Below are 27,688 nucleotides of genomic sequence, written 5' to 3'. Positions count from 1 at the left end.
AGATGAAAGAGTGGATAGTGTTCTTGGTTCTGAGCAACAGATAACAATTTAGAAGCTTAGTATAAGTAAGGCAAAGTTTAAAAATAAAAGCACATATTCTTTTAAATACACTTTAAATGCAATTAAGCTATGTCTCTTGTAAACACCACATTATTACACAGATAAAGGGCAGACAATTGCAGCATAATCTGATGGAATTCAAATAAACCAAGACAAAGAGAAGCATCAGCATGAAAACAGGAGCATTTCAATTCATTACACTGCAAAACTAGTCCTAAGAAGTAGCAAGGAAAATCCAAGGTCATCGTGCAAAAGCCAAATCAAAAAAAAAGCAAACAAAACCCTCCCCCCAAAATTAGAACTCTTTTCTCCCTCCACTCAGCAGGGGGGGGAGAAGTTTCCAACAAAATAATAACGTAAGAGAGTAGCCATTGTTGTCACTGACATCATTTGCCCGGCGCTGGCATGCAGACATGGCACGGAGAGCAGATCTGCTATGGTACAATTCAGTCTAGAAAATCCAAGCATTACACAATTTTCACTAATTCTGGTTATAAATTTAAGTGTTAAACAGCAAAGCGATGCACACCACCTCAGGTTTTTGTTTCAGTACTTTCAGAGGTGCAGCAAAGTCATTTTATTCACATAGGATAATATTGTTTCGTAGCAGAAATACCCAGCAAAACCAGTGCTGTCCTTAAACTCCAGCTAAAGGAAAAATATTTCCACATGGTATGCACAGCATCTCTTGAAAACATGAGTCTTCTTCAAACTGAAGGTTAACATGAAAGGCAAAACCAACACTTTACGTACTCAAACATAGCATTAAATTTCTTCCCAGCTAGTCATGCTCAGAAACTGTTTCTTCACATTTAACATCATAATTTCTGTTAGGTTATGAAACTTAAGGAAATATCAATGCACATACAATGATTACAAGAAATACAATGAAAAATGCTAATTAAAAAATAAAAAAAAAGAACAAACCATACTGGAGCTCTTTGCAGGGGAGTGGAGAAAAGAAGGAAGAGAAACAAAGAACCAGAGCTCTAAGTTAAGCTCTAAGTTACTGGATCCCCCTACATACACCATTTTATGGACTTAGCAAGAAACTCTCTAAACACGCGTGCTTTTTATTTTATTTATTTATTTTTACAAATTAATATATTTGTACATTCTCCAAAGTTTCCAGAGACTGACTGCTAGTAGCCAATGCTGCCTCAACCTCAGCTTCGGAGGAATCTTCTCAAACCTTACCATAACTTATTAAAAAAAAAATATATATATATCTATCTCCACCATTTCTCTAAGACTTTCTCCCCTATCCTCAATAATTCACCTCACAGCCAAAAATCCTAATCAAGCCAAAAATTTACTTACTTGTCACTTTGGGGGAAATAGGCAAATTACCTTTACAATGCAGTCAAGGACACAATAACAGAAAGCAAGCTGGTGGTTTCCTCCCTACTAATGCAGAGTTCATCTTATGCTTTTATTTGCAGACAGTTTTTAAACAGCTCAGAAGATCACTAGATAATTTGTGCAGAGCAACTCACAACTGAAATATATAAAAAAAAAAATACCTGTACCTCAATGCTCAGAACTGTTGTCCTGCATGCAGAGACAATCAGAGAAGTCCTCGAGGTGCAGATACAGCAAAAAAAATAGTAGCTTCTCTTAAAGCTAGTATTGATATCCCCTCCTGGGTTTTTGGTTTGGTTGGGGGGGGCTTTGTTGTTTGGGTTTTTTGATTTTTATTTTTTTTTTTACTTTTACAATTACAGTCAGGTATCGGTGCATATGCATACATAAGAGCAGAAGACAGAATTTTAACAGAAAATTCCAAGAAAAAAAAAAGTCAAACCCTAGTTCTACCAAAATCTCATTTTCTTGCCTGACCCTGAATATGAAGTTACTCCATTAATATTTCTAATTAACTTAATTTCAATAAAGTCCTTATCACAGAACTTTAATACCAATAATCCTGTTTCCAATTGATCTCTGAATACAGATGTTGTGAAGTGTCATCAGAACGAGCATTCTTATGAGTTTTGGTCAGAGTATACGAGTCAGAATGAGTTCCAATAACGAAAGCAACTCTAAAAATCAAATAAGTAATAATTTAAAAAAACAACAAAGACACACAAACAAAACAGAGAGAGACACACTCTTTGGAAGTAATGCCATTTTAAGCAACTTTCGGTCCTTACCTATAGTCCATTAAAATACATTTATATAAAAATATTTTTGATTCCCCCATGCTCCCTCTTCACTCTAATGATACAAAACAAAGATGTTTTTGTTTCAGAGACAAAGGATTATGATTCCATGAGAAAAGAAACAGAAACTGATGTGGACAATTTCAATACAATTTCTACTTCCACCTTTGTAAGGGAAAATGAAAGGTAGGCGGGGAAAGCACACTAAAATTTATATATACATGAAGTTTCTACATCTCCATTAGCAAATCTGAAAATACCTTCTTGATAAAAGGTAATTAGGTCTGTTTTTTCCTCCACATCAGTACTTATGTAGAGCTTTATATCTTCAAAGTGCTTCACAAACACTAGCTGCATTGGAACCTCACTAATCCATTCTTCGCTAGATTGCATACTTCACATCAGCACCACACCACGGCTGAAAGGCACGGAGACTACAACAGCAGAAGCAACGAGGAAGCCTCCAACTAAAAAACCCTACAGCACATTTAACAGTCAATTCAAAAAAGCATCCAAGTGTTTCAGCTGAAAGATTGAATGGTGGGGTTTGGTTTTGGGTTTTTTGTTGGGTTTTTTGTTTGTTTGTTTTTTTTTATAATTACCATCTCATATTTTCCTAGATTGTCTTTGTAAATTACTTCTGAGTTGAAACAAGAGTGGCTTAGGCTTACCAAGTTGAAGCACTGCTAACCTCACCAAAATATTTACCATAGCCTTATAAACTATATACTTTCTACTGTTTCCTAGATAAGGAAAACAGATATTGCAAAGTAAAATTACTGTCCCAGAACTAATGGCTGTCACAATTCAGATTCTACCATTTCTCTTCCAGTGGCATAGAACACACCTTGTTTAAGAGCACAAACACATCAACTGCAGTTTTAAGTCTTTAATTAATATGCATCATTTTTTCAGACTGTTATAAAATGTTTGCCAAAAACTGGTATGCACTGGCCAGCACGAAGGATCCTTCAGGGCGTTTTGACCAAGAATCAATACGTCATAAGTGGCTGACAACACTTAGCGGCAGCAACAGACCTGAGAGTTCCCAACTGATGCATCAGAGCTGCCCCAATAGAAGTATCTCCAAATAGTTATTCTTCACTACAGACTACTTCAGTATGCCACTTTAAATTTATTTAAAGTATCAAAGAGGTTCCTTTTCAAAAGGTGACAGTAGCCTTTTATAATAAATTCTTGGGCTGGAGAATACAGTCTTACATTTAAATAGGTTCTTTTAGAAATAAAAAGTTAAATGGAAAAAAGTTTTAAGGTGACACACGCACATACCATGAAGGCCCAAGACCCTTCATATTCAGTTATTTGTTGGCTTTTTCTTTTTCCTTTAACCAGGTTAAGACACACTATAGCAACCAGCGTAGGACAGAAAACACAACTTAACTGCCAAAGAATAAATCTCGAGGAATTACATACCTGACCACATGCTCAACATGCACTATGTCGTCCTCTATTCTACGATACATTACATTCTTTGTCAGGCAACCCTCTAGGGCTTTTCATCACCGAGAAGAAAAAGAGTGAAGCTGCCAGCCACTTGAGGCTTTCTGAGCTAACAGAAGAAAAGCAGAAGCAACTCCCTCAAGCCAACCCATCTACCACCTTTTCTTTGTAAGTGCTTGTTCAGAATAGTTCTCTGTGCCTATATACATCTTCCAGGTACAGCCATAACACTGCAGCGCACTAACGAAGAGAAGCTTTCCACGCAGCCGCCTTCACGCCAATACTGCTTCAACAGCCGCTCTTATTTTTAAATCTTCAGCTTCTACTCACCATCCATAATCCTGAATTATGAAACTCCACAATCTTAATTCAGACTAGAGAGGAGAGGGAAATTAAGTATGCATTGGTTGGAATAAGCTAAATATAAAATAAGTAAAATACTAGAATCAGGCTGTTATATTAACACAGCACCAAAAATAATTGCCAGGCAAAACATTTGAGTTTTCTTAATTTAAGAAGTTAAAGAAAAAGGCAAACACACCACCAGGCAAGTACACAAATTGTGTCAATTATTAAATACTTCAGGAGCTTTCTTTGATTTTGTTTTAGTTATTGGGGTGGGGGTGGTGTGTGTTTTTGGTTTTTACGTGCTGGAGGCTGAGGGAAATGGAGGATAAGAGAAATTAGTTCCTAGTTCTCTATGAGGAACATGCTATCGTACAGACTTACTACATTGCAGCACTACTTTCTATGATAAGAGTTTGAGTCATCAGTAATCAATTTACAAACATGCCTTTCTTGCCGTTGGCTACAAGTTCCCTTATAACATCAGAGTTTGCATCAGCCCCATCACAAGGTCTGCACTCCAAGCAGCAACATTAATATCCTTCATGTGAAAGCGCAAAGAAATCTAAACAAATGCACATCTCCATTTTCTAGCAAGTTGCATATTCTGTATCTTAACATGAAGTAATAAGGTCTCAAAATACAGATGCTTCTCTAGCTACTGACAAAAAGATGGAACAGCAGACATTTTTCTAAGCATCTCTGAGTAACTCCCTATGGTCATGAAGGTAAATACAGCAGAAAGCTGATTTTGATGATAACACAAAGCAAAAAACATAGCTAATAGCAAAGTAGGAAAAAAACCTTCCAGTTCAAAGCACATCATTAATGACTACTGTCAAGAGGCTCTCCAAAATATTTTTCACATAGCTGAGGATGTTTTGATTTTAGTTAGACCTGCAAGTTAATGATATTTATTTATTCCATAGCCAAGTTATGTGCACTAAAACAAATACAAATGTAGCAAGTGACCTGTATTCCAGAATAAGTCACATTCACCCTAAAAACTTCCACATTTTTAAATTAACTTCACTATTAATGGGCTTAGCTTCCTCCCAATAAAAACAAGGTTGAAACAAAGAGCAATTTTTGTACATTACTAAAACTACAGCATGCCATCTTACAAAGAAACAAAGCTGATTTTTTTTTGGAATGCAATCAGAACTTTATCTATACACACACAAAAAAGGTATCTATTTCTCCAGATAAAACAATTATAAGCAATACTACAAAAAGTTTGCTCCTGTTCCTGTATTTCAGAACTTAAATGAGACTAATAAACCTGTCGTCTTACATTTTAGCATCCTTTAATTATTGAGGATACAAATGTCAATTATCTGAACTTGAGCTTTCACAATGAAATATACATATGCTATAAAGAATAAGAATCCAGAACATATTTGGAAAACAGATAATAGCTAGACATTACTCCATTTCAAAGTGTAACAGCTTTCAATACATTGCTTATTCTGAAACATTTACAAACATCTTGTTAAACCAGATTTTTTTCAAAGTTCAAAACTGAAACACATTATAAAATTTTCATGTAACAAAATCTGAAGTATCTGTATGTTTTTTGTATTATCTTATTGTTCAGTGAACAAAAAGAGCACAGATTTATTGTTAAAAGCTAAAAACTATGGGCCATATCATTTTTTCTTGGTTCTTCCTGATGAACCAACTACCACTGTAACTTAAGCTAAATAAGAAAAAACTGCTTTGTGATGTAAAGTGCTAAATTTGTCTGCTTGTAGTCTCTGTAGCAACCCAATATTCCAAAGAGACAATCATGTGATCAATGCTCTCAGCTCCTGCTGTTTATCCTGCACTGTCCTACTTACAGCAGCTCTCAATTCCAGCTGTCTACAGTAAAAGGAAAAACATCACCTGCTCTCCTGCCGGTACATGATGCCAGAACAGGCTCATTAGAGCTGTTGTAAAAAAATGTTGACATTGTTTGATTTGAAGATTAACATAGGGAGGAAATTTACCCCGCAAAAAAACAGTCCAGCAGACCTAACAGAAAATACTGCAACAGTATCAAGGAAGACCCACACAGTTCCAGCTATTAAGGTTTCAAATTAAATATATAGAAATAAATGCAAAACCTGTGGGTACACGTTATTCTTGTATAGTTAACTCTCTCAAGTATGAAGATGTTTTTGAGTTTAGCACCTGTAAGTCTCCTCATTCTCTTCCTTAATTATTCACACCACCATCCCAGAGGGATCAAGAAGCAAAGTACTCCCTTCCTATTGAAAGAGGAGCCCATGGGAAATAGGAAAAAGGTAGCCAAAGAGGGGGATAAGGCAGAAAGGTGTGCTCAGGACTGAAAGCAGAGCATTCCCTTTGTCTTCAGGGCAGTGAAGACCAAAGGGACAATAGCTGATCTCTTTCAGAGTAACTGCTCTTACATTATCAACATAAACATTTCCGAGGTAGGCTGCCAGACCATTGCAGTAACCCAAATGAAAGAAAAAAAACCAACAAAAAACACCAGCCCCACCCGTCCCGGCCATCCAAGACTACAGGTTTGCCTACACACTCGCACCAAACCGGGGAATCACATACATTGTGGCTGGTTTTTACCTCCCTCCTGGCAAGATGAGGTAGAGAGAAAAAAAATACATCTATTCATAACTATGATAAGCACCCTTTCAAGTCAAGATAACTAAATGTACAAAGGCTTATAAATTTGGGGGGGTTTATATCTAGAATGTTTTTCAGCATTGTCCATGAAGTCATATACTTATTATTTACATCAGTTAGACAAAATAGTATTTCCATGAAAAAATAAAATAACGGTGGGCTGGCATTATAAAATCCTGTACACAGACTACTGTTAAACAGCATTACCTGTGAAACCTGTGCAGCAAGTTTAATTTTGTAAGCTATGATAAGCTTATCACTTACAATTTTCCAAGTGGAGTTTTGGCTTTTTTTTTATTTTCTTTTTTTTTTTTTTTTAATTTGTTTTGGGTGTGTGGTGGTTTTTTGTATTTTGTTTAAGCGAACTTGTCAGACACAAGTTTTGGTTCGCCACCCACTGCAATTGCTTATATTATTTCCTATTTATAAGGAGGGGAGGAAAGCAACTATACAAATAATATAGTAGCTTTTAGTAGTCTAGATTTTTCAGTTATCTTATCAGATCCTCCCACAAAATCAGCATTACTCAATTATTTGCTTACTGGTATTTCAATTGCGTTAAAGTTTAGCAAGTTGTACTTATGACTAAAACTTCAGAAATATCCTCCACGTAAGCACTTCATACTTTCATTAGGGTGTCAGATTAAATCTTCATTACGGAATTGTACCTAAAACAGTGTTTAATCTAACAAATTTCCTAAATCATATTTATTCCAGGTATACACTACTATTTTAGCATCCAGTTGGCAAGAGGGAAAGTCTCATCCAAAGGCTGTTATTTGAGCAGTCTAACCAGAAAAGGTAGACAGGCAGTTGGATGCAGCAGATCACAATCTCTGTCTCATACACTTAAAGGGTGGATATTTGAATAAAGCATAGACAACCATATTTCTGAACGTGTCAATAACACCACAATAGGTTGGAAAGGAGAAAAGAGAAAGACATTCCTATTCGTCAAACTCTGTAATTTAATATGCAGTCATTTAAACCACATTATTGAGCTTCTGCAATCTACCTTGCTTTAAGTGATTGAAAAAGGTTGTGACAAATACTAAGGCAATGATTTTTTTTTCCCTGTTTGGTTACATCTAAGACCATTAGCAAAACCTTCTCTTTAGTCTTTTATTCTACTGTTGTTCTGCTGACCCCCATCGTCCATTCCTGAAAACTGAAAATCACCTACTTGAAAACAAGCAACAAGAAAAAACCCACTGCACCCACTTTAGGGAGTGAGCCGCTCCATTCCTGTCCTATCTATAAACAGAAATGGAACTGGCATACTTGGAAACCTCAGACAGTTTCCTCAGGCATGGCAATCGTGACTTGTTCTAACAGATCAAATATCACCAAATACACGACTGTCTCACTTTTCTCGAATGCTGGTTTTAGACTGGGGAGAAGTAGGGGGAGGGAGGGAAGAGCAGGTCATGGTTATTACCTTGCAGCCTTGTCAACATGCAGCATGTGACCGCATAATGCAAACATTTCAGGTTTTTACTTTTTCCATAGCAAAATTTTTAAGATGTATTAAACAACAATATGAGGTTAGTTTAATAAGTTTGTTTGTCTGTTTTAAGTGTTCAGGGTTTAATTATGTTTAATGATGTGACTCCTAAAACCATCTAATTCTTACTTTCTTGGTCACCTTTTCATATGCCACACTGGCATCAGTTTATGAACATTAAGGACTGTCCTATTAAAGTTAAAATTTATGCAACACAACAATGAAAATTACTTTTTTTTTTTTTAATATAACCTTAACAAGGAGGAAAAATAACAGAGCAAGAGACGGGAAGCCACAGCTGCCTGAGGATCTGTCATCCCAGCCAAACACCTATCAGAAATCACAGCCTTAGGTCTGTTGCACTACCACATACATGCAAAAAGCGCAACATGATGACTTTCATTGTTGGGAGAACAGATAACAAAATCTCACATTTTCTGGAACCAGATGCTTTCAAGCAGAACTCAAAAATCCAAATGGGATCAGCTTCAAATTAAAGAAATAGCTCCATGCATCCTTCAAAAAAGTGGGACTAAAGTCCTGCACGTTGACCAACCACAGCTCCGGAAAGCACACGTTAAGAAGTTGCCTCCATTGTCAAGAGCACTGACTGCGCAGTCTCTAATCAATGTCTCTGAAACTAAAGACTGCCAGCAAGAACAACCAACCTTATCGAAATCTGTAGTTGTAATACACAGAGAACAAGTCTCTATAGTGGCCAAGCAAGCCCCAAAATGCAGGGTAGTATAAATTATGATCTGAAGCAGGCTGGTAGCAGACTTCGTATCCCCAGCATACTAAATGGCTCTAAATTATATAGGCATGTGAATTCTATACGCAGAGTTTCTGAATGTTAACGCAAAGAAGAGTCCCAAAGAAAGCAAAGCATACATAGCAACACGGGATGGAAGTAGGCACTAAAGATAACGGTGACAAGGTCTGAAATGAAGACAACACTCATGCCGGGATACCAGAGTGGGGCAAAGCCTTCCTATTTTTGGGTACACACAGTTTCTTCCTGTACTTCTCACACTATTCAGTGTTTTCTAAGGAGGAAAGGATGAATAAAAAAATATATCAAACACCATCACAGGCAACATTTTTTTCCTTAAGAATGAGATATACATTTAATCAACACAAGCAATATAAAGAAGTAATTACAACCTTCCTGAACAGAAAGGCTTTAATCCCTATAACAGATGCAATACCTGCCACATTCATCTGTCGCCACTTCTACATAGGAGAAGCACTACTTTTCGGGGAGATATATACATTTCCAACAGAGGAAAAAACAGAAAGTCTTCTGAAAAAGACTATTCTTCCTAAATCAAGCAGCTAGTATGACGTGCTTCTGGGAATAGCATTATGAATATTACTATTCCTATTAGTTGAAAGATAGCAAAAATGCCCAAAAGACAAAAATATAGCTTCAAAACTGTTCTGATTCTTAAGATATGTGCAGCCATAACCATGAACAGAAGAATGGCTTTGGGGAGGGGTTGCTGGTAGTTTGTTTTGGTTTTTAATTGTCAGCCACAACTACAAAAAAAGATAAAACTTAGTGTACATCTTGATGATTAAATTGATCCTAAGAAAGGAAAAATATGCAAGAATTTTCTAGAACAAACAAAAACTAAATCTTAATACCAGCTGCCTGTTAAGAAACATATTAGCACCCTGGGTGGAACATTCGGAGCGTTTTCTAGGCAGGCTGCAAGTCCTGTTATGTTGAGTGTTGAGTTTTGAGTTTGCTGCAATGCCATGCTCAACATTTGTTAAAAGAGAAACGTCCCTTTGGACTAGAACAGTACTCCAATTTATACAAGAGACCAAAATCCACTCCACTTGATATCTCCTCCTCAACCATAGAGTGACACACTCTCTAGCTACAGAGGTGGTATCATAAAGCACCCATTTCAATCATTTGGATTTCTCCCACAGGAAGCTGCTGGGAGCGGCAGAGGCCTGAACTGGTATCTCTGAACAGCCTAACTTTCCAGAGAGATTATCCAAATTATAGATATTCCCAGAAGGGATGAGCCAAATATGCCAAGAGTATGCACGTATGTTAACCATTCCCCTGGCTTCACTTCACAAAAGCCAGTACTCAGAGTATCACAAGAATATCACCTAGTATTGAGCTATCCAGCAGAAACATTGAGATTTCTCTACAAAGAGACTGTTTTACACGGATCTGTGTAAATCTTTCTACATATTTTTCCAGTAGTTCTGGACTGCTTATGATGAAGTAGTTGCGTGGGTAAGCACACAATTCCTTCAGTTATTTTCATTAGGCATGCTGATCTTCTGACCTTCTTGAAAAAAGAATTAGAGTCTCCAAATTAAACAAACACCACTATTTTATTTTAAAAGCTTTCATCAGCTTATCCAGCTGCTGCGGAGAGCTTTACAGAATGACTATAAGAGATGCCATGACATAACTAATGTTAGTTTCAAATGGCCATTTGGAAAACCAGTTCCTCAAATGAGGAAAGCCCAGACTGTGCCAAGACAATATTGGTCTAAATAGTTAAAAGTAAACTCTTTATTATTGATTTATAGCAACAACACACAGAAGAAATGGATGGACAAGGACACCCCAGAGAGGAAACATTTGCCCTGACCAGAGTGAAGAAAGAGATGCCTAGAACTAAAGGACAAGCTTATACCTAAATTAAAAGCAGCAGTTCACAGCTACTAACAGAAACACACACAAACATGTGCTTCTGCTTCTTTTGCTCCCAAACAGCTCTAATTTTCTTTCAACTTTAAATTCATCGCAAAAGATACCAACAATGGCCAACTCCACACCCAGAAAGCAAAGCCACTGATCTCAAGATTTCCTGCATGCAACATTTAACACATACATATACACACAACCCCCCCCCCCAAAAAAAAAACATCGTCTAAGCTTTAAATTACTTTGTATTTCAAAAGCTGATTTGAGAACAGCGATTAAACTTGTTCCAGCTAACCTACTTTTTATTCATTTCATTATTTATTGCTAGGCAACATAGACCGTGTCAAACCATGTTAGAACCATGAGAAGAAGTCCTTCCAATTTAGATCAAAAATTCTCTTCTCACCCTCCTCCCCCTCAATGTGGAGGCCACATGTATTCTTATAACACCAGTGTTCCCAGACAACCTTCTTTCTGATCAGGAGCTGACATTTCAAACTCTCTTCTCAACATCTCCTGTAAGATGCAATTTATCCAAACCTCACGTGGTGCCTGTAAATAGCACTCTAGATGCTGCCTGTTCAAAGAATGAGCCTTTCCTAGTATTTACAATCAGAATTCTTCCCAGTCGCTATACTGGCAAGTCCACAGCAGATCTCTTCACACAGTTATCCTTTTATTCCTTTCTAGAAGACTCTAGCTCTTTTCCAATATCCCTATTATCTACCGTCTGTATACGGGTACCAGTACAGAAAAGACTGACTACTACCTTTAGTGTTACTTCCTTTCATCATAAGGAAGTTTTGAAGAAATCCAAAAAGGAAGAAAAACAAGAAAGATCAGAGATCCGGGTTCCCAAACAAATCACAAACAGAGTGCTCTTAATTAAACGTTTCTTCCAGCACAAAGCCTCAATAAACTGCATAACTTCTTTAATAAAGCAATAAAAAACATCCTACCTTTTGTTTATAGGTTTTTCATCTTTCTCATAAGGCTTCACAAACCATTTCCCAATGCGTACAAAATTCCGATTCATTAAACACCTCTCCAGCAGGTTGTGAACGGCTTTGAAAAGTAGAGTGCGACATTCGTAAGAAAGTCCATTCTCCCAAACACCATCTTCCTCTTCTATAAGGCAAAGGGAAAAAAAATAAATTAGCACTGAATTCCATCCTATTATTTCATGCACATATCACAATATCATTTTCTCTCCCACAAGCTTTTAAGACATTCACAGCATCACATGCAACCAAAAAAAGCCTGTAACATTCAGATAATAACTCTACTCACATTATAACACTATAACTGCTAAAAGTAATCAGCTATAAAAATATCTCGTCTCACACAAGAAAAAAAAAAGATTCAACAGCTATTTGTACACAAAAGGAAACAGCGAGCACCAGTACGTTACGTATTTCAGCCTGCAAAATCACTGTATATCTGTCTGCAAGATGGCTTGTGTTTTGGGTAGTCTGAATTGCTTATCCTGAAGACTTAGCCGACAATTATGCTTAAAAATAAATTGCCCAAAGACAAACTTTTAATATATCCTAGTGTCTCTAGCTACCATTGACTGAAGAAAGCAGGGCACTAAGAGTCAGTTGATCAACAATATTTATGTTTATCAATTTGCCAGAGGAGGGGAAAACAAATACCCAGAAAATGTGTAAGCGCAATTTGATTCTCCCCAGAAGACTCTCACAACTGCAATTTTTCTTTTTAATTCAGAATAAAAAGCACAGATATTTAAGCAGGCTAGTCCTGCTTTCTGATCTATACATATAACAGAAGAGGAAAACAGCACGCAGAAAGACAAAGCCCAGTTCATATTGATAGGATTCTGAAGTGAAACATTGAGATCTTGTGTGCCCCACAAATCAGGGTCGTAGAATCTAACTTACACAAGCCAAGTTGATTTGCCAAATCGGAAAGCAAGATTCATTACAAGAAGCTGTAATCTCTTCAACCACTCTGGCCCATAATCAGTGTTTGAACATAGTTTACAGGCCCTAGAAGTATATGCACCGGTACAAAAAAATTACAATGGCATTACAACTAAATTCCACAAGTAAAGGGAGGGACATCTGAAAGTTCCTGTAGTATCTCTCAGTATATATGTGATATCATTCATTCCCAGCTACACGCTAATACAGAGGATAATATAAGAGAACTCAAGATCTTGTCCTTAAATTACTGGCAATCAGGTCTTATCTTTACACCTACCAATTCCTTGTATATCATGTTTTACATATATCCCTAAGGGTCCGCTACTGGTCTCCTTGGACTAACCTAGCATAGTTATAATGCCATTGCTTTTATACCCCAGGTAGCAGCAGAACAGACTAGAAGACTGTCTGACATAGATAAGGAGACATATTTTTACTTCAGTCTCTGGATAGTCATGGAATAATTTAGGTTGGAAGGGACCCGTGGAGGTCATCTGCTCCAACCCCCACTCAGAGCTCACAGCTAGAGCAAGTTGCTCATCTCTCACATTCATTCATTGCCCCTTAGGCCTTCTCTGCACACCTCCGAGAAGCGAGGCCTGGGTTTAGATTTACTTTCATACAACAGGTCTTGCGACAGCAACCTCTCTGTTCACCTCTCCTTCACAGAGGATTTTGGTTCAAACAGCTTTCCACTGGTTTGCTCGATGGTCAGAAAACCTCAGTAATACAGCCAAGTCCTTGCATTTTAAATCTCCCTTTGAAATAAGCCCCTTCACCTTTATCTGGAAGCCACTTACAAGCTTAAAAGGTTACAATAGTATTAACTAAAGTCTCAATATCCTTAAATTAGAGAGCATGTAGAAAACCAGACACCCAAGAGTTTTATTTAGGAAAAAAAAAAAAACAACAAACACCTTACAGATTATTACAATAAACAACACCTCAGGCAAAGATGACAGAGAAAGGAATTTCAAGATACTATTGCAACCAGAATGTGGTGGCCATATTTGTATATTGCAAGATTCCACACAAGTAAATTTCCACTCAAGATCAGTATTGTGAGTTAAAGAAAATTACTCCCAGTATCCTTCTCTGAGGGACAGAATAAGAGTAAACAAACCTGCCACATAATTTATAAGTGAGGTGTGCATCATTACAGATGAATCATTACATGAAATAATTTTCTGGTAAAGACAAGGAAAAGCAAGGAACCGCATTTCCTAAATAAAAGGCCTCACGACGAGCTTCCCACCCCACCACCCTAATCCAGTTTTGAAGTTCAGCAAAAAGCTTGTTTTTAAAAGCCATAGAGCTACAAGATAATACAGTAACTCAAGAAATAAACATCATACAAGAAGCTTGTAACAAAAAGCAACAAAGGTCCAAAGTCAAAGGGTATAAAATGTTTGTGCCAAGAGGAGGCATTTTTCCCCAGCCCCGCGATTTGCAGACACAGAGAAAGGAGCAGCCCCGTCCTACGGGCAGTTCTGCTGCTCAGCACACGCCGCTCAACCGGTGGCAAACAACCGGCTCGATAGAGCAAACATTAACTACAAGGCTTAATGATATTGGACTTTAACTGCACAATAAACTCCACGCCATTTCAAAGGTTAAATAGTTGGTTTCTATATGGCTCTCGTAATTTAAAAAAAAAAAAAAATAAAGAATCATTCTAAGACCATCCCCTGCATCAATTACCCATTATAAGAGGAAACAGAAAGAGCTATTTCCAGCCTTTACGCCCAATTTTGTTTTGACATATTAGTGCATCAATGAGAAGAAAGATGCTGAAATCGCAAAGATACAGAAGCGTAATTCAAAGCTTGTATTTTGATGGTTGTACTATGGACAAAAAGGAGAGCTTTCAATTTTCTGAAGACACTCCAAAGTGCTAGGTATTTCATTTAACATCAATAGTTGTGCTGACAACCAAGTTACGAACAAAAGTTTACATGCAAGAACTTGCCACAAGACTGTAATTCTTCAGAGCTCTCTTTGCTGTCTTAGTTTATTGCTGCAACAGAGAGCTCTTAGGCAAGTATATTATGTGGAGAAAGTGTAAGGCATTAGATGGAAGTCACAATTAAACCCCTAATATTTAAAAACATAGCATGCTGTAAGCATGCCTCCTGATCAGGATGAATGTCCGGTACCCAAAATAAGACCACCTGTTCAAACTGAAGTGCATCTTGCTATAGAAAGGGAAGGTGAAATAAGATGACGGTTAAAGATACCCTCATTTCAGAACATTATTCAAATTCACGCAAAAAAAATAGCAGTAAGTGTTCTGTGTCTTTTCAAAGTCTATTTAGTCATTCCCCCCTCCCCCTTTTTTAGGGTGGTGGATGGAAGGAGAGAAACATGACATCTGCTCACATCTCCCAACTATTTTTTCTTCTTCATTCAAATTATTGTTTCTCAACATGAGAAAAATCCACCTACTTAACAGAAATTGTACAAAGTAAACCATTTTTAAGAAGAGAGGGAGAGGAAGATGCACTTTTGTCTTCTAAGCTTTCTTAAACACAATAACTTCAAATGTTCAATCTGATAGTGTTAATAAACCAAAATAAGTTGCTGACTCATTTTAAGAAGGTGTTAAGCCACAATTTCACTTCAGACGAGTGTTATCCACAAAACTGTCCTGGCAACCTGAATGTTACAAATATGTTATTTTTTTATTACTTCTCTTAGCTGCCCAAACCATTCAACTTCTCTGCAACACACTTTTGGTCAATCCATTGATCAACTTATACACGTATCATCCCAGTATAATGAATTTAGTTCCCTCTCTGTTTACACCACATATTGGGCTGAGAATTTTCCTTAAATTAAGTTAAAAATTACCAGGAAATTAATAATTAATGGAAAAAATGGCCAGGAAAAAGCAATTTTCATACTACACAAAGAACAGACTTCCTCAATCAACACTTCCTTGATACTACCACCATCCAATTTAACGAAACAGTTGTAGGAGGCTATTTGCTTTTAGTACTTTTATGTTCTACTTTACATTCTTCATACAGTTCACCTGAAGCAGCTAAGTTCATTTTTACTGATTATGCCCTTCCATCTTTCTGGTGCTCTTGGACAAGCACACTGGGAGGCAGAAGTGTGGAAGCACATTCACAATACAAAAGCCTTGCAATTTTTATTGAATTCTGAAAAAGCAGTATCTTAAAACCTTTTAATTTCATTCAAGTCAGGTGTTTTAAACCATATTTGTTACCCACAGATCTTTAGCCAAGTTTATTAATCAAGGATTGCTAACAAATAAACAGATCTTTGCTTAATGCCTGTTTTTTTTGCAAGAACACCAATTTTGAATACAGTACTAAAAATGACGCTTTCAAGAACACTTTTAAAGAATGTGGATTTTCCCCCTTCTTCCTTTTAACATATAGCTGGCCACATCAGCAAAACATCACTAAGCATCAACTCTTGAAAAGGCTGAATATGTTTACCATACCATTAAAAATATCTTACTAATGCTCAATGAACCTCTAAAATAAATGATGCAAAGAAACAGACCAGTCAAGCCTCTACGTTGGACTACAATTCTCCCCCCACAATTACTTCAGTTATACAGAGGAAAAATCTATTCCTTAGTATCACGACTGAGACACATCTTTTAGAAGTACTACTTACCTTCACAGGCTTCCTTTCTGTCATCATTTGACAGCCTGCCTGTTATAGAAACAGACTGATGCAAAACTGATTTATACAATCAAACTTCCTATATGAGCTTCAGATTACAAGGGAAGTATAATAAGCAAAGTGGCATGAAATTGCTGCTGTATGCGGTATTGTAATAATATGACAGATACACTTCAAGTAAAGTTTCCTATTTAAAAAATACATTTTTAAAGTTAAATACTTTAAGATTAAATAAAGTTGCTCAAATCAAGAGTTATCCAGTTAACCTATTAAAAATAATTTTAAGGACCTATGTCCCTTATGAAATAAATGAGAAGCAACAAATTTTGTGTGAAAAAGGGACCGACTACAATTAAAAAATACCAACTGCAGAATCCTAGTAAGACAACTTAAGCTTGTTTCTAGTAGAGCTGTATCTGTTACCTACATTCATGGACAAGAGTCTAGATAGAAGACTCCAGATATCCAAACTAGCTGCAAAATTTCATCAACCGAGAAGCAAGCCAAAACATGCGCTACCGTCCAAAATACCATTCTCAAAATATTCAGCACCAATACAAGTCCGTTTTTGTAATGCTAGCCCTTTACCAGGATCACATACATAGGTTTTATGCTTTCTCTATGCAGCAGAATATTTTTCTAAATATTAAAAAATTTTAAGTATGACCATTTTGTATGCAGGTAGCTATGCTTGTTCATAAGGATAACAAGATAACAGCTTTCCTTCACTATTTGTTGGATGTCAGTTTGGCTGGTCAGCAGACCTACTGCATAGTGACGGGAAAAGAAAAGCTGAAAAACTTTCTAGCTAAATGTTTCAATATCCTCCTCCACACTGTCTTTGAGTAATTCCATATGCAGATATATTTCACGTATATTGTTAAATCCTATCCTTCGTGCCCATGGAGTCATTGCTCTTATTTATAGAGTTATATTACACATGTGACTTTGTACCTACAACCAACACAATAAGATGCAAAATCCTCATTTACTGTGACAAACTATTTTTCACCTTTACTCCACAGATATTTTACATGCATGTTTGGTCAGGAGAAAAGAAAGAAAGGAAAAAAGTTAAACACCAGCTTTGAGCTGGTGCTCACACCAAGTCACAGAAGTTATACAAAGACTGATTCAGTAATTTTTGCATAATGCTTATCAGCAGTTTTGCTTAAGTGCACACATCTCTAACATGGAAGACTAAAGAAATGCTAAAGCATCAATGCACTCACTACACGGCAAGGAGTATTTGTAATGCCTTCTTATTACATACATAGGAACACACGTATCCACCACAGACAAGTTACTTAAGCTCACCATACTAACATTAGGTGCAAAACTTTTTATAAAAGCATAACTTTTTTTGTAGGAGTTATACAGTTTTAGAAAGCAAATTCTATTAAAAAAAATGCAAGCCACTAGCTGAACTATTTTCAAAGCTCGCTTTGCCGACTCCTTGCAACTGGCAGGCTTTTTTGCAGAACCCTCAGTACGGTAACTGGCTCATACTCTGGTTTCCATTGTATTAGAAGGAATGAGGCACTGAATGCTAACATCAGCACAAAACAACCAATTCAGATTTGTTTGGAGACAAGGATTTGATCTATAACACGCATCTTGAGAACTACACAACACATAGAAGTCTTTGCTGCCATGACTGTTCCTGCTTTTACCATACAGTATGAACAGACCAGCATCAGTACACAGACCTTTCTCCTTACTCTTTCAAGCTTTCCTACAAGCCCAGCAAAGAGCCAAGACTAGCGTTATTTTTATACATTTATCCCTCGCAGCAGCATGAGAAATAGTGTTCCGCAAACAAAAACTGATTAAGTTGATATATGACAGGTAGAAGGAAAATTCTTTAATTTTTAAAGTAAATTAACGAGATTTAATAGACACCGGAACAAAAAAAGATGCATCTTAGAGCTCACCATTTAAAAGATGCAATTTGAAGGTCAAAGGCATACAGAAGCATTTCCCCATCCAAGCATTAATCAAATTGTAACTATTTCCTTGGGACTATGTCTTGTACATAATTCATACCCAACTGTTCTCAGGTTTGAAACCATCTACTGCCAATTTAAAAAAAAATAAAATAAAAATTCAAGTGTACAGGTAACCACTTTAAAACAAGAATGAATCTGATAAAAATCACTGCTGATTAGACCAGTGAGAGACCACTGCCTTCTGAAACTCAAAGAGATGTTCTACTTTAAGGTTTGAGTTGCAGGAATTACTATAATCAAGCCTCACTGTCACAACAAAAACATAACCTTTGAGATTGTTAGAGGATAAAATAACATTTCACTCACTTCTGTCTGCCTCTAGCTATGTTGGGGTAGAAACAGACTTATGGGTTTTTTGGTATTACATACAGTAAGTAGTTTCCTGGGGAAGGAAAAAAAAAATGATTGAGTGAAGTCAATATTACTGATCAATCAGCATCTCTGAACAAGTCTCCTTTTGACATGCCCCCAGGCAACAACAAACCCTGACCATCAACAAGACAGTTATCCAAGGCTTGATACAAGAATTTAGATATAGCCAGTAGCAGGCATTCAAACATATCTCCAGGGCAAAGAATGAACTTCTAGAATGTAGAGGCTGAAGAGGGAGAGATATAGTTTATTTTTTTAATCTGATATGCAGATATGTACACCCACAAAACCGTATGTTCCCTCTTGAAGTGATCTTGGGAAGGCACTCTGTAGGGGACAAAAGGATTCTTGAAGGCTGCCATATTTCAGATCCCCAGGGGTTGATAACCAAGATGTGTTCCAGACACTTAATGTCCATTGTTCACTGAAACTACAAATCACCAAAAAAAGTCAAAAACTGTCAAAATACCAACCTCTCCTTAACAGGCATAGTTTCATACCAAAGGAAGACAAAATCAAAAGTTATTAGCATTGCCCTAGCATATTTCTAACTACAGCTCATTCAAGGCACACTTCCCCAAGTGAAGTCTGTCCGTAAGCAATAAAGGATAGGCTACCAGCAACAGACTGCTCTTAGCCCCTCTCCTCCTCCCTCATCCCATCCTTCAGGGCAATTCTTCACCTACCGAGTAGAAAAGTTCTAAATGAGGCAGCACCTCAACAGTCCGCAGCAAACAATTGCCAATCAATTTTACAGGTAACAAGCCTCTGCCAGGAAGTCATTTATCTTTCCCATTGAAAATGTAACAAGCAAGCATTGGGAGAACAGGGCAACGTGAATTACTAGGAGAAATTGTCCACTGATGAAAAAAATCCATTAGGTCTATAACAAAGGTCAGATAACATTGTTTGGGTTCAGCCATAATTCTTTCTTGTATGAGGTTCACATTAAGATTTTGTGTAACGGGAAGAGAAGAAATGCAGGTGCAGGCACTCCTCAGCCATCTCCTCCACAATCTAGCTGATTAATATCTTTATCAACTTCTAGTCAGAAGAGCCAAGCAGACTAACACACTCTAAGAGATTATAATGTCTCCTTTTAATTAAAAAGGAGACAAAGACATGCCTGCAAAAACCAAAATGTCAGCTACATCTACACACAGACATAGGTAACACTCTCATGAGTGATGAGCATTTATCTAGAAAAATATCTAACAGCAAGATGCGTAGAACAGCCTCCCTTCTGAAGTGCAGACATCCACAGGTGACCTGAACAAAGAAAATACCCAAAATAATTGCAAAGACATGGCTAGGCGACTCTAATCCTCTACTATCTCTCCCTTATACCCTAAGAGAGGTTAAGAGTTGATAAGTACCTAGGATGATACATGCTTATCTACATGCGCAAAAGTGTAATTCCATAAAAGCATAAATACACACCAATCTAAAAGTTCAGCTACAGAACACCACTATTTTCAAAAGGTACCTCTGTACTATATCACGAGTAGATAGATTCAAGATATAATGCAAAGAAAGTTGCTCAAACAAATAATTTTGATGGCCAGATAGTGCAGAAATGCACTCTCCAAATGGCTTAACCTTTATTTGATCTTCCACTCAAAAAACAATGTAACATTATTTGTCTCAATTTAATCTCATCAGCCAACAACATACAAAATTTACATAGATACTTTCACACAAGTGTTGGTCTTTGCTCAGGGCAGGCCCAGGCCAAAAATAGCATTTAGTCTAAGTTACATCTCAGTCATACAAAGGATGTTCCCTGCAGGTCAAGACTGAGGTTATTCACAGGGCAAAATAAGGAAGCCATAAATGCACTAAAATATCAAGCAACCTACAATGTAAGTGCCATTTAAGATACAAAGTTTCTAGTTCCAGGACAGCCAGGAATACCAGCAACATCCAAATCTTTGAATTCAATTATTCAAAGAAATAAACATCATTTTAGTGCATCAATTGTTTTTCAGATCATATGGCATTACATTTCTACACATTAAGTTGTTTCAGGTCAACTTCCTCAGCGGCACTTCAAATTTGTATTTGTTCTTCAGCTATCCACAAACCAAAGCCAGCGTTAACAATTTCTGGTTACCAGGTCACCAAACCTTGGTCTCATTTTACACTTCAGTAATCTGAATACTGTACGTTACTTGAAAGGAAATTGGAGTGATGTGACTTTGTTTTTTTCTAGAATTAGTGTAGTCTTACCACTACACTTACACAGACGGCTTAAAAACCTAACTTCACCACCTTACTGATACGCAACTGGAAAACCATCTACTGGAGATCAAGAAGCAAACATTTGCAAAACAAGCTGCCAAATCTGAAGTACAACATTACTGAAAAATATAGATATTGTTAGACTTTCAAAGGCCTAAGTTTGAAAGCAGGTACAGGTTCAGAGCACTGGAAAAGGGGGAGCATAAACACACAAGGTTTAAAGATCCTTGCACAAAAACAGCAAGTTAGTTTCAGATGCCTTCTTTCGAGGGCTTCTCACCAATGATTTGACTTCCAATCAAAAGAACTCCATACGGTTCAAGAGTTGCACAGATCCCTACAATTGTTATTACGTAATAAAATGGGGTTTACTATTTTAATTTTAAAGTTCTAATTGCCCAACAAAAGGGATCTTATCAAAACATGTTTAAGACATCAGTTCTGAATCACAGGCACAGCCTTCTTGTGAAGAAGCTGACAAAATTCATAGGCTTGTGTGTTTTGGTTTTTTTTCAAAAGAAAGAAGTGGGGAGCAAAAACTCGCTTCTTGAAAATCTAGTCGTCCAAGACCACCTAAACATAGACAGGAGCTGTTTGAACACTGCGCTGCCATAATAATTTGGTGTAGATTGTAGCAGCAAATTTATTTTATCTATAGACAACAGTTCATCTAGTACAGATTTTCTAAGGGCTGGCAGAAGACAGCCCTGAGGAACAGCATCCTTTCACTGACCAAAAGAAGGTATAAATTTCCTCCTACCTGAGAGATCATGATGAATAAGGTCGGCAAAGTTGGGGTCATCACCCCACCAAAATATCCATAGCTCCCTGCGTCCAGGTCTCTGGTCTCGGCGCCAAACACTGAGTACATCTGCCTTCAGACAGCGACTGAAACTGCTCAAAATAGGGTCCTCTTCCGTGACCGGAAAGAGAATTGGGGCAGATGTTGGACCCTGCCATACATATCGCTTCCATTTAATCCCAGTTAGATCAGCCTAAGGGAAGGAAAAGAACAACTGTCAGACACTGGTGTAGGTACATCCCCAACAGAAACATCCTGCTATAAAAAGATGATGGCACAGGAAGAGGTGGGTGGAAGGAAGAAAGGAAGGATTAATCCAACAAAATTTAACAGAAACCATACTTGTAAGTTTTGTGCACCTTGGAAGATAGACTGGAAATAATCAGGCACCCTGTTTTAAAATCTCCTTTAATAACTGCAGTAATGCAAGAGCTGTTCATTTTCACTGCAGCTTTAAGATTACAGAGAGAAAAGTCAGATTTGATTTAAAATTTTAAAAAAGTGAAAGATAAATGAGTAACATAATTATTTGCAGACTGCAACTGTCCAATCTACTAAACACTTGCCTTAGCAAAGAACGTCCTTCTTTTTGCTTACTTATGCATACACTACCTTTTCAACCCAAGATTACTCTAAGGAAATAGGTAATATAGTAAATCTAACTCAAGCATACCTTCTTTCAGCCACCTACTGCTTCCGAAAATTTCACAAGTTTCTCCATTGTAAAATATTCTCTGTATCTCACACAGGAAGCCTCTCAAGCACGGTTATTTTACCCAGAGCTATCACACTTTTAATTTCTCACACCACAACTTAAGAACTTAAATCCTGTTTTTATCATTAAATTATACGTCAGACTAGCGTCCACAATATAATCCACTAAATCCCCTTCTAGGCAAAAAATCATTTGACTTTATAAAAAGTAAAAGAGTTACTACTATATGTAATGGGAAACAGACAATTCCTGGATTATGTACAATGCAATACCACACCAAGTTTTAGCGCTAGTTTTTTTTTCACATGAGGACAGTCACCTTAAGGCACGTAGGGGAGGCTCTGCCCCTGGGTTCTCTTTGAGAAGGGAGAATAAGGTAGGCTGGCATTTGCTAAGAAGTCAATATTTTTTTTTCCTTCCCAATATGACAACAGACATAAGATTACTGCAATATTTAAACCTAACATGGCAGCCTTCTTACCATGGAGGAGAAGCAATTTAGACAAAAGGTGGGGAGTCTGCAACAGTTGATACTTTAGAAAGACTTTAAGATTTAAAAATGCACTGCTACGATGGAGCTGCAGGCCTGATGCAGGCTGCAGACATGTTCAGGCTGTCCAGATTCCCCTCCATCCAAAAAAACATTAGTACCACAGCTTGGCACAGGTTTTTACTTGTAACCATCTCTAGAATAATAAATATTTGGCAGTCAGCTAAGATTAGCTGATTTGCATTAAAACGCAGATGAAACAGCTCTGCACAGCCACCAAAAATTGCATCACAGTCCCGTTAAATCAAATTTACTTTGGGAGCTACCAAAATCAACAATTTGAACGATTTCACACTTGGGTTTAAAAAGACCACAAAATGGTGCATAACAAAATACAAGATACCACCGCTTCACAGAGAGTGCATCACCAAAAGCAGACCTCCAGAATAAAAAACATGCAGCAAAAAAGAGCACTTTAAAAGCACGGAAGAAGGGAGGTTTGGGCTCTGGTTTGCCTGGGATGTCATTAGTGGGGAGAGAAAAGGGAAAGTTCCTCGAGGTGTGGGGCTGAAAATAAGAAGGAGCCGCAGGTCTCCTTACCTCCTGCGAGAAACACCACGCTCAGAAGCAGAGATGGGAAGACAGGGGGGAAAAGGAGGAAAAGTTGCAGGCGAGGAAAGCGGAGGAAAAGGCGAGTGGCAGGGAGGATACTACCCAGGAAGAAAGCGGAGGGAGGGGCAAGGCGAGACAGACAGCGATGGAGGGGGAACCAGAGGGGCATGGGAGAGTTGGCTGGCTCCAGGCAGGGCCTACTCCGAGGACTCATCCAACAGAAGCTATGCTAAAAATGGCTGCTTTGCTTCCACTGCCCCTTCCTCCCCTCCCCCGAACCTCCTCCTCTCCCTCCTCGCTCCCCGTCCCCGTGCGGGTGCCGGCGGCCGGCACTTACCAGGCAGAAGAGGTTGGAATGGCAATCCTCCAGGCTGGCCCCGTTCGGCACGAAGCAGGAACTCATCCTCACAGCCACAACCCACACGCCATTATCCCACAGCCTCCGACAAGAAAGAAAGAGACAGACAGAGAGAGAGAGAGAGAGAGGGAGAGGGAGAGACAGACACCGAGAGGGAAAGGGGGGATGGGGGACTATGCACACGCACAAATAATAATACAATTAAATAAGGGATTTACATACAGACACACACGCACGCGAAACAGTGGCAGGATAAATAAGCCAGGAGGAGAGTGGTATCGAAGAGGGGGGGGGGATAAAAAAAAAATATATTAAAAAATTTAAAAAAAAAAATTAAGAGAAACTCAAGACGTTTTCTCTTCTTCTGGATATCGCACGGGGTGTGGGGGGGTAAAGCCACCGTGGAAGGGGAGAACAGAAAGAGGGAGGTGGTAAGTAATCCAACGACGGGGAGATTAAGATCAAAATCCTCCCTGTTCCTCTTGTCTTCTCACTCGCATAAGGAGGGGAGGGAGAGGAGGTAAGGTGAAGGGGTAATTGATCCAACAAGAGAATAAAAATGGGGTAATTAATCCAGGGGGGCTAGGGGTAAAAATCAGTTGACATCCCTCCTTCCTCTCTTCTCAGATGCCAAGCAATTCCTACGAGAAGTAGGAAAAATAAATAATCCAGTGGGGGCAATTAATCCAGAAACCTCCCTCCTCTTCCTCCTGTTTCTTTAGTCATCAGATGAGAAAGGGGCAAATTGTGGAATGACTGGGAAGGATTGGCTGTGGGAGAGAGAGAAAAATCCAGGCTCGTCTCTTCGGAGTCCGAGGGCAACAGGGTGGGGGGGGTGGGGGGTCGGGTCAGATTCTTCTCCCCTGCTCCAAAAATATTCCAAATAAATTAAAATTTAAAATCATAAAAACAAACTTTAGGGGCCAGAAGCACGGCGAGTCCGAGGAAATCGTAAAGGCAGAACAAGAAAAATTTCCTGGGGTGTACCCCAAAAAAACATCTGCGGGGGCAGGGGAGGGGGAAGGTATTCCTTGAGACAGAAAGGCCGCAAAAGTCTCCTTAGCAGCCCAGCGGGGGATTAAATTCCCCGGTGGAAAACCCCCCTCCCCAAAAAGAAATACTCTTCGCAGAGAGGGCGAAACCAAAATATCCTCCGTTGGGTAAAAATCCTTCCGTGGGTAAAGGAGGGAGGGGGAGAGGGGTGGAAGGAGGAAATTGCGGGTGACCCTCGAAGTCTCTTCGGGGAAGGATGGAGGAGTCTCCCGGAGGCCGATCCCCAGTCTTTTCGGGGGAGGAGGAAGGGGTAAAATCGCAGAGTGTCTTCAGGGAGGCTCGCCCCCCCCCAGCTGTCCTCCGGGGCCGAGGGAGCCCCACGAAGTCCACAGGGCTGGGCGGGTCTCTTCAGGGGAGCCCGGACCCTGCCGAGTTACCGCCGAGGGCCGGCGGAAGGGGGGGGATCCGGGGCAGGGAGGGCCCCCTCCACCGCGCCAAACCCTGCAAGACCCCCTCCAGCGGGAGGTGGGGGGGAGGTGAGGCGGGGAGGGACCAGCCCAGCTGCGAGGCTGGCCCCTTAAAAAAAAAAAAAAAAAAAAAAAAAAGAAAAAAAAGAAAAATAAAAAAGGGGGGGTTAGAAAAATAGAAAATGAGTCTTCAAATGGAGCGGTTTCTTCTGCGGGGGGAGGGGAGCGAGCCCCGAGACCCCCCCGGCGGGGTGGGGGCCCCCGCTCTCCTCAGGTGCGGGGTCTCCTCAGGGCCGCGGGAAGGCTCCGCGCCGCCCCGCTGCGGCGTCCCCGCGGGGGCGGTGGGCGGAGGGCCCCCTCCCCGAGGTCTCCTCGGGAGGGCGGGGAGGCGGCGGCCGAGCCCCGGGCTCTCCTCAGCCGGAAGGGCCGCGGGGGGGGGGGGGGGGGGAAGAGATCGGAGCCCCCACAATTCCCGGCCCCGCCGCCGCCGCCGCCACCGCCGACACAGAGGGACGCGGCGGCCGCTGCTGCTGCTGGCGGCAGAGTCGGTGCCTCGAAGCCCCCGCCGGCGGGTCTCCTCCTCGCTTCCCCTCAGCGGTGCCTCTGTCGGCGGCTGCCCGGCCGCGGCATCCTGGTCAGCCGGCTCCCCCTCAGTGAGTCTCCCCCATGTCGCGTCGCGGCCGGAGCGGGGCGGGGGGGAGGGAGGATTCTTCTCCCGTTTAATTCCGAGCCCCTTTTTCTTTAATGGCGGCCGCAGGGACGAGAGTCGGGGCCCCCCTGCCGCTCTCTGATTGGCCGGCGCATCGTCACGTGGTCCCGCACCGCGATGGCCGCCGTCGCGGCCGGGGGAAGGAGGGTGCAGGGGCGCGGCGCGGCCGCCAGGCGCCGCCCCGGCGCTGGAGAGCCCCCCGCCTTCCCCGTTGGGAGGCCGCCATCTAGCGGCCGTGGCGCAGCGGGTTGCGCCGCAGGTTTGGGGGAATCAGCAGGTCGGCGGGGACGCGTGTTCGAGTCCCGCCTCTCCGGAGCTGGCTGTGCCCCACCAATGTCCTCATGTCCCTCCCGTCGTGGCTCCCACCCAGTGGCGGGCACCACCTCGGGGCTGTGCCATCAGCGAGGGGCCAAAGTCCGGGCACAGACTGTCCCACCGGCAAAAAAAACACTCGCCCTGACTCCTCTGCTGCAAATTGGCAGAGGTTTCCCAGGATCTGCCCTCAAATACTGGGCTGGCACTTCACGCTGTAGAGCAAATTCACCTTTCTAAAAAATATGCAAGTATTGGTAAAGCTTGCATTCATATTTAATTAGTCCCACTGACATCATAACTGTACTCCAAAATCACATTTTTTTCCATGCACAGATACATATTGTGCAGTTTGCGAGGATGGAGTAGGTGGTTTCTGTTACTACATGCACAGATTTGCAGGAGGACTTACTTTGAGATTATTCAGAATTAAGATGCTAGAGTGACAGTGCAAGCTATTTTTAAGAGTTATTTGGAAAGTATATGTGCCTTGTTAATCCTCTCATATTACGTATTAATTTTCTATGCAATGGTTTGCATGTAGAATGCAAAATTTTAAGTTACTATATGCAGAATTTTTTGACTGCAGAGTTAAAGTGAAAATACAAACCAGTGTAAAGTGCCTAAAGTAAAAGAAAGACTTGAATGTCTCGGCTAACATGACATTCGCATTAAAATATGATCCGTTCATGCAACAGCAGCACATTGCATCACAACTATGCAACATGATGATGTTTCAAAGGCCCTGCAAATTATTTCAGGAGTCAGGAACAAGACGAGTGGCAACCTTCTGCAAATGTCTTGATAGAGTAGGAGGAAAGAAGGACACTCTATAAATAAATTTAAATGATAAGTTAAAAAAAAAAAAAAGTGAGGCTAGATATTTTCCCCAAGAGAAACTTTGAAGATTTACTCACACTAAGACTATTTTTGTACGTCGGTGTAGGCAAGCAAGATTCTTCTTTTTATCTAAATAGAAGCAGAGTATTTTTAACACAGGAGATTCATTCCCTCGGTGCTCGTCGGAACACGGCAGCTGGGGAGGGTGCCGGGATGCGGGGGGAGGGCGTGCGGAACCAAACCCCTTTCCAAGTGGAACAGATGGTTTTCTCCATGGTGGCTGCAGACGAGGACCACGGCGCAA

At 39.9% G+C, this 27,688-nt stretch overlaps 1 protein-coding gene across 2 annotated transcripts in view; it reads right to left on the bottom strand.

Moving 5' to 3' along the window:
• Nucleotides 1–24,254, bottom strand: part of MED13 (mediator complex subunit 13) — a 54,404-nt gene extending 30,150 nt beyond the window's left edge. For both annotated transcript variants that reach the window (XM_074593921.1, XM_074593922.1), the window contains exons 1-3: nt 24,043–24,254; nt 21,847–22,081; nt 11,818–11,986 (exon numbers count right to left, since the gene is read on the bottom strand). In XM_074593921.1, coding sequence (XP_074450022.1) covers nt 11,818–11,986; nt 21,847–22,081; nt 24,043–24,108 — 470 coding nt within the window. In that variant the 5' untranslated portion in view covers nt 24,109–24,254. The remainder of the gene's footprint in view (nt 1–11,817; nt 11,987–21,846; nt 22,082–24,042) is intronic.
• Nucleotides 24,255–27,688: the final 3,434 nt, after the last annotated feature.

This window comes from Larus michahellis, chromosome 7 (assembly GCF_964199755.1).
Source record: "Larus michahellis chromosome 7, bLarMic1.1, whole genome shotgun sequence".
NCBI lineage: Eukaryota > Metazoa > Chordata > Aves > Charadriiformes > Laridae > Larus > Larus michahellis.
The sequence above is the reverse complement of the archived record's forward strand: the minus strand, read 5'-3'. Positions and strand labels throughout refer to the sequence as shown.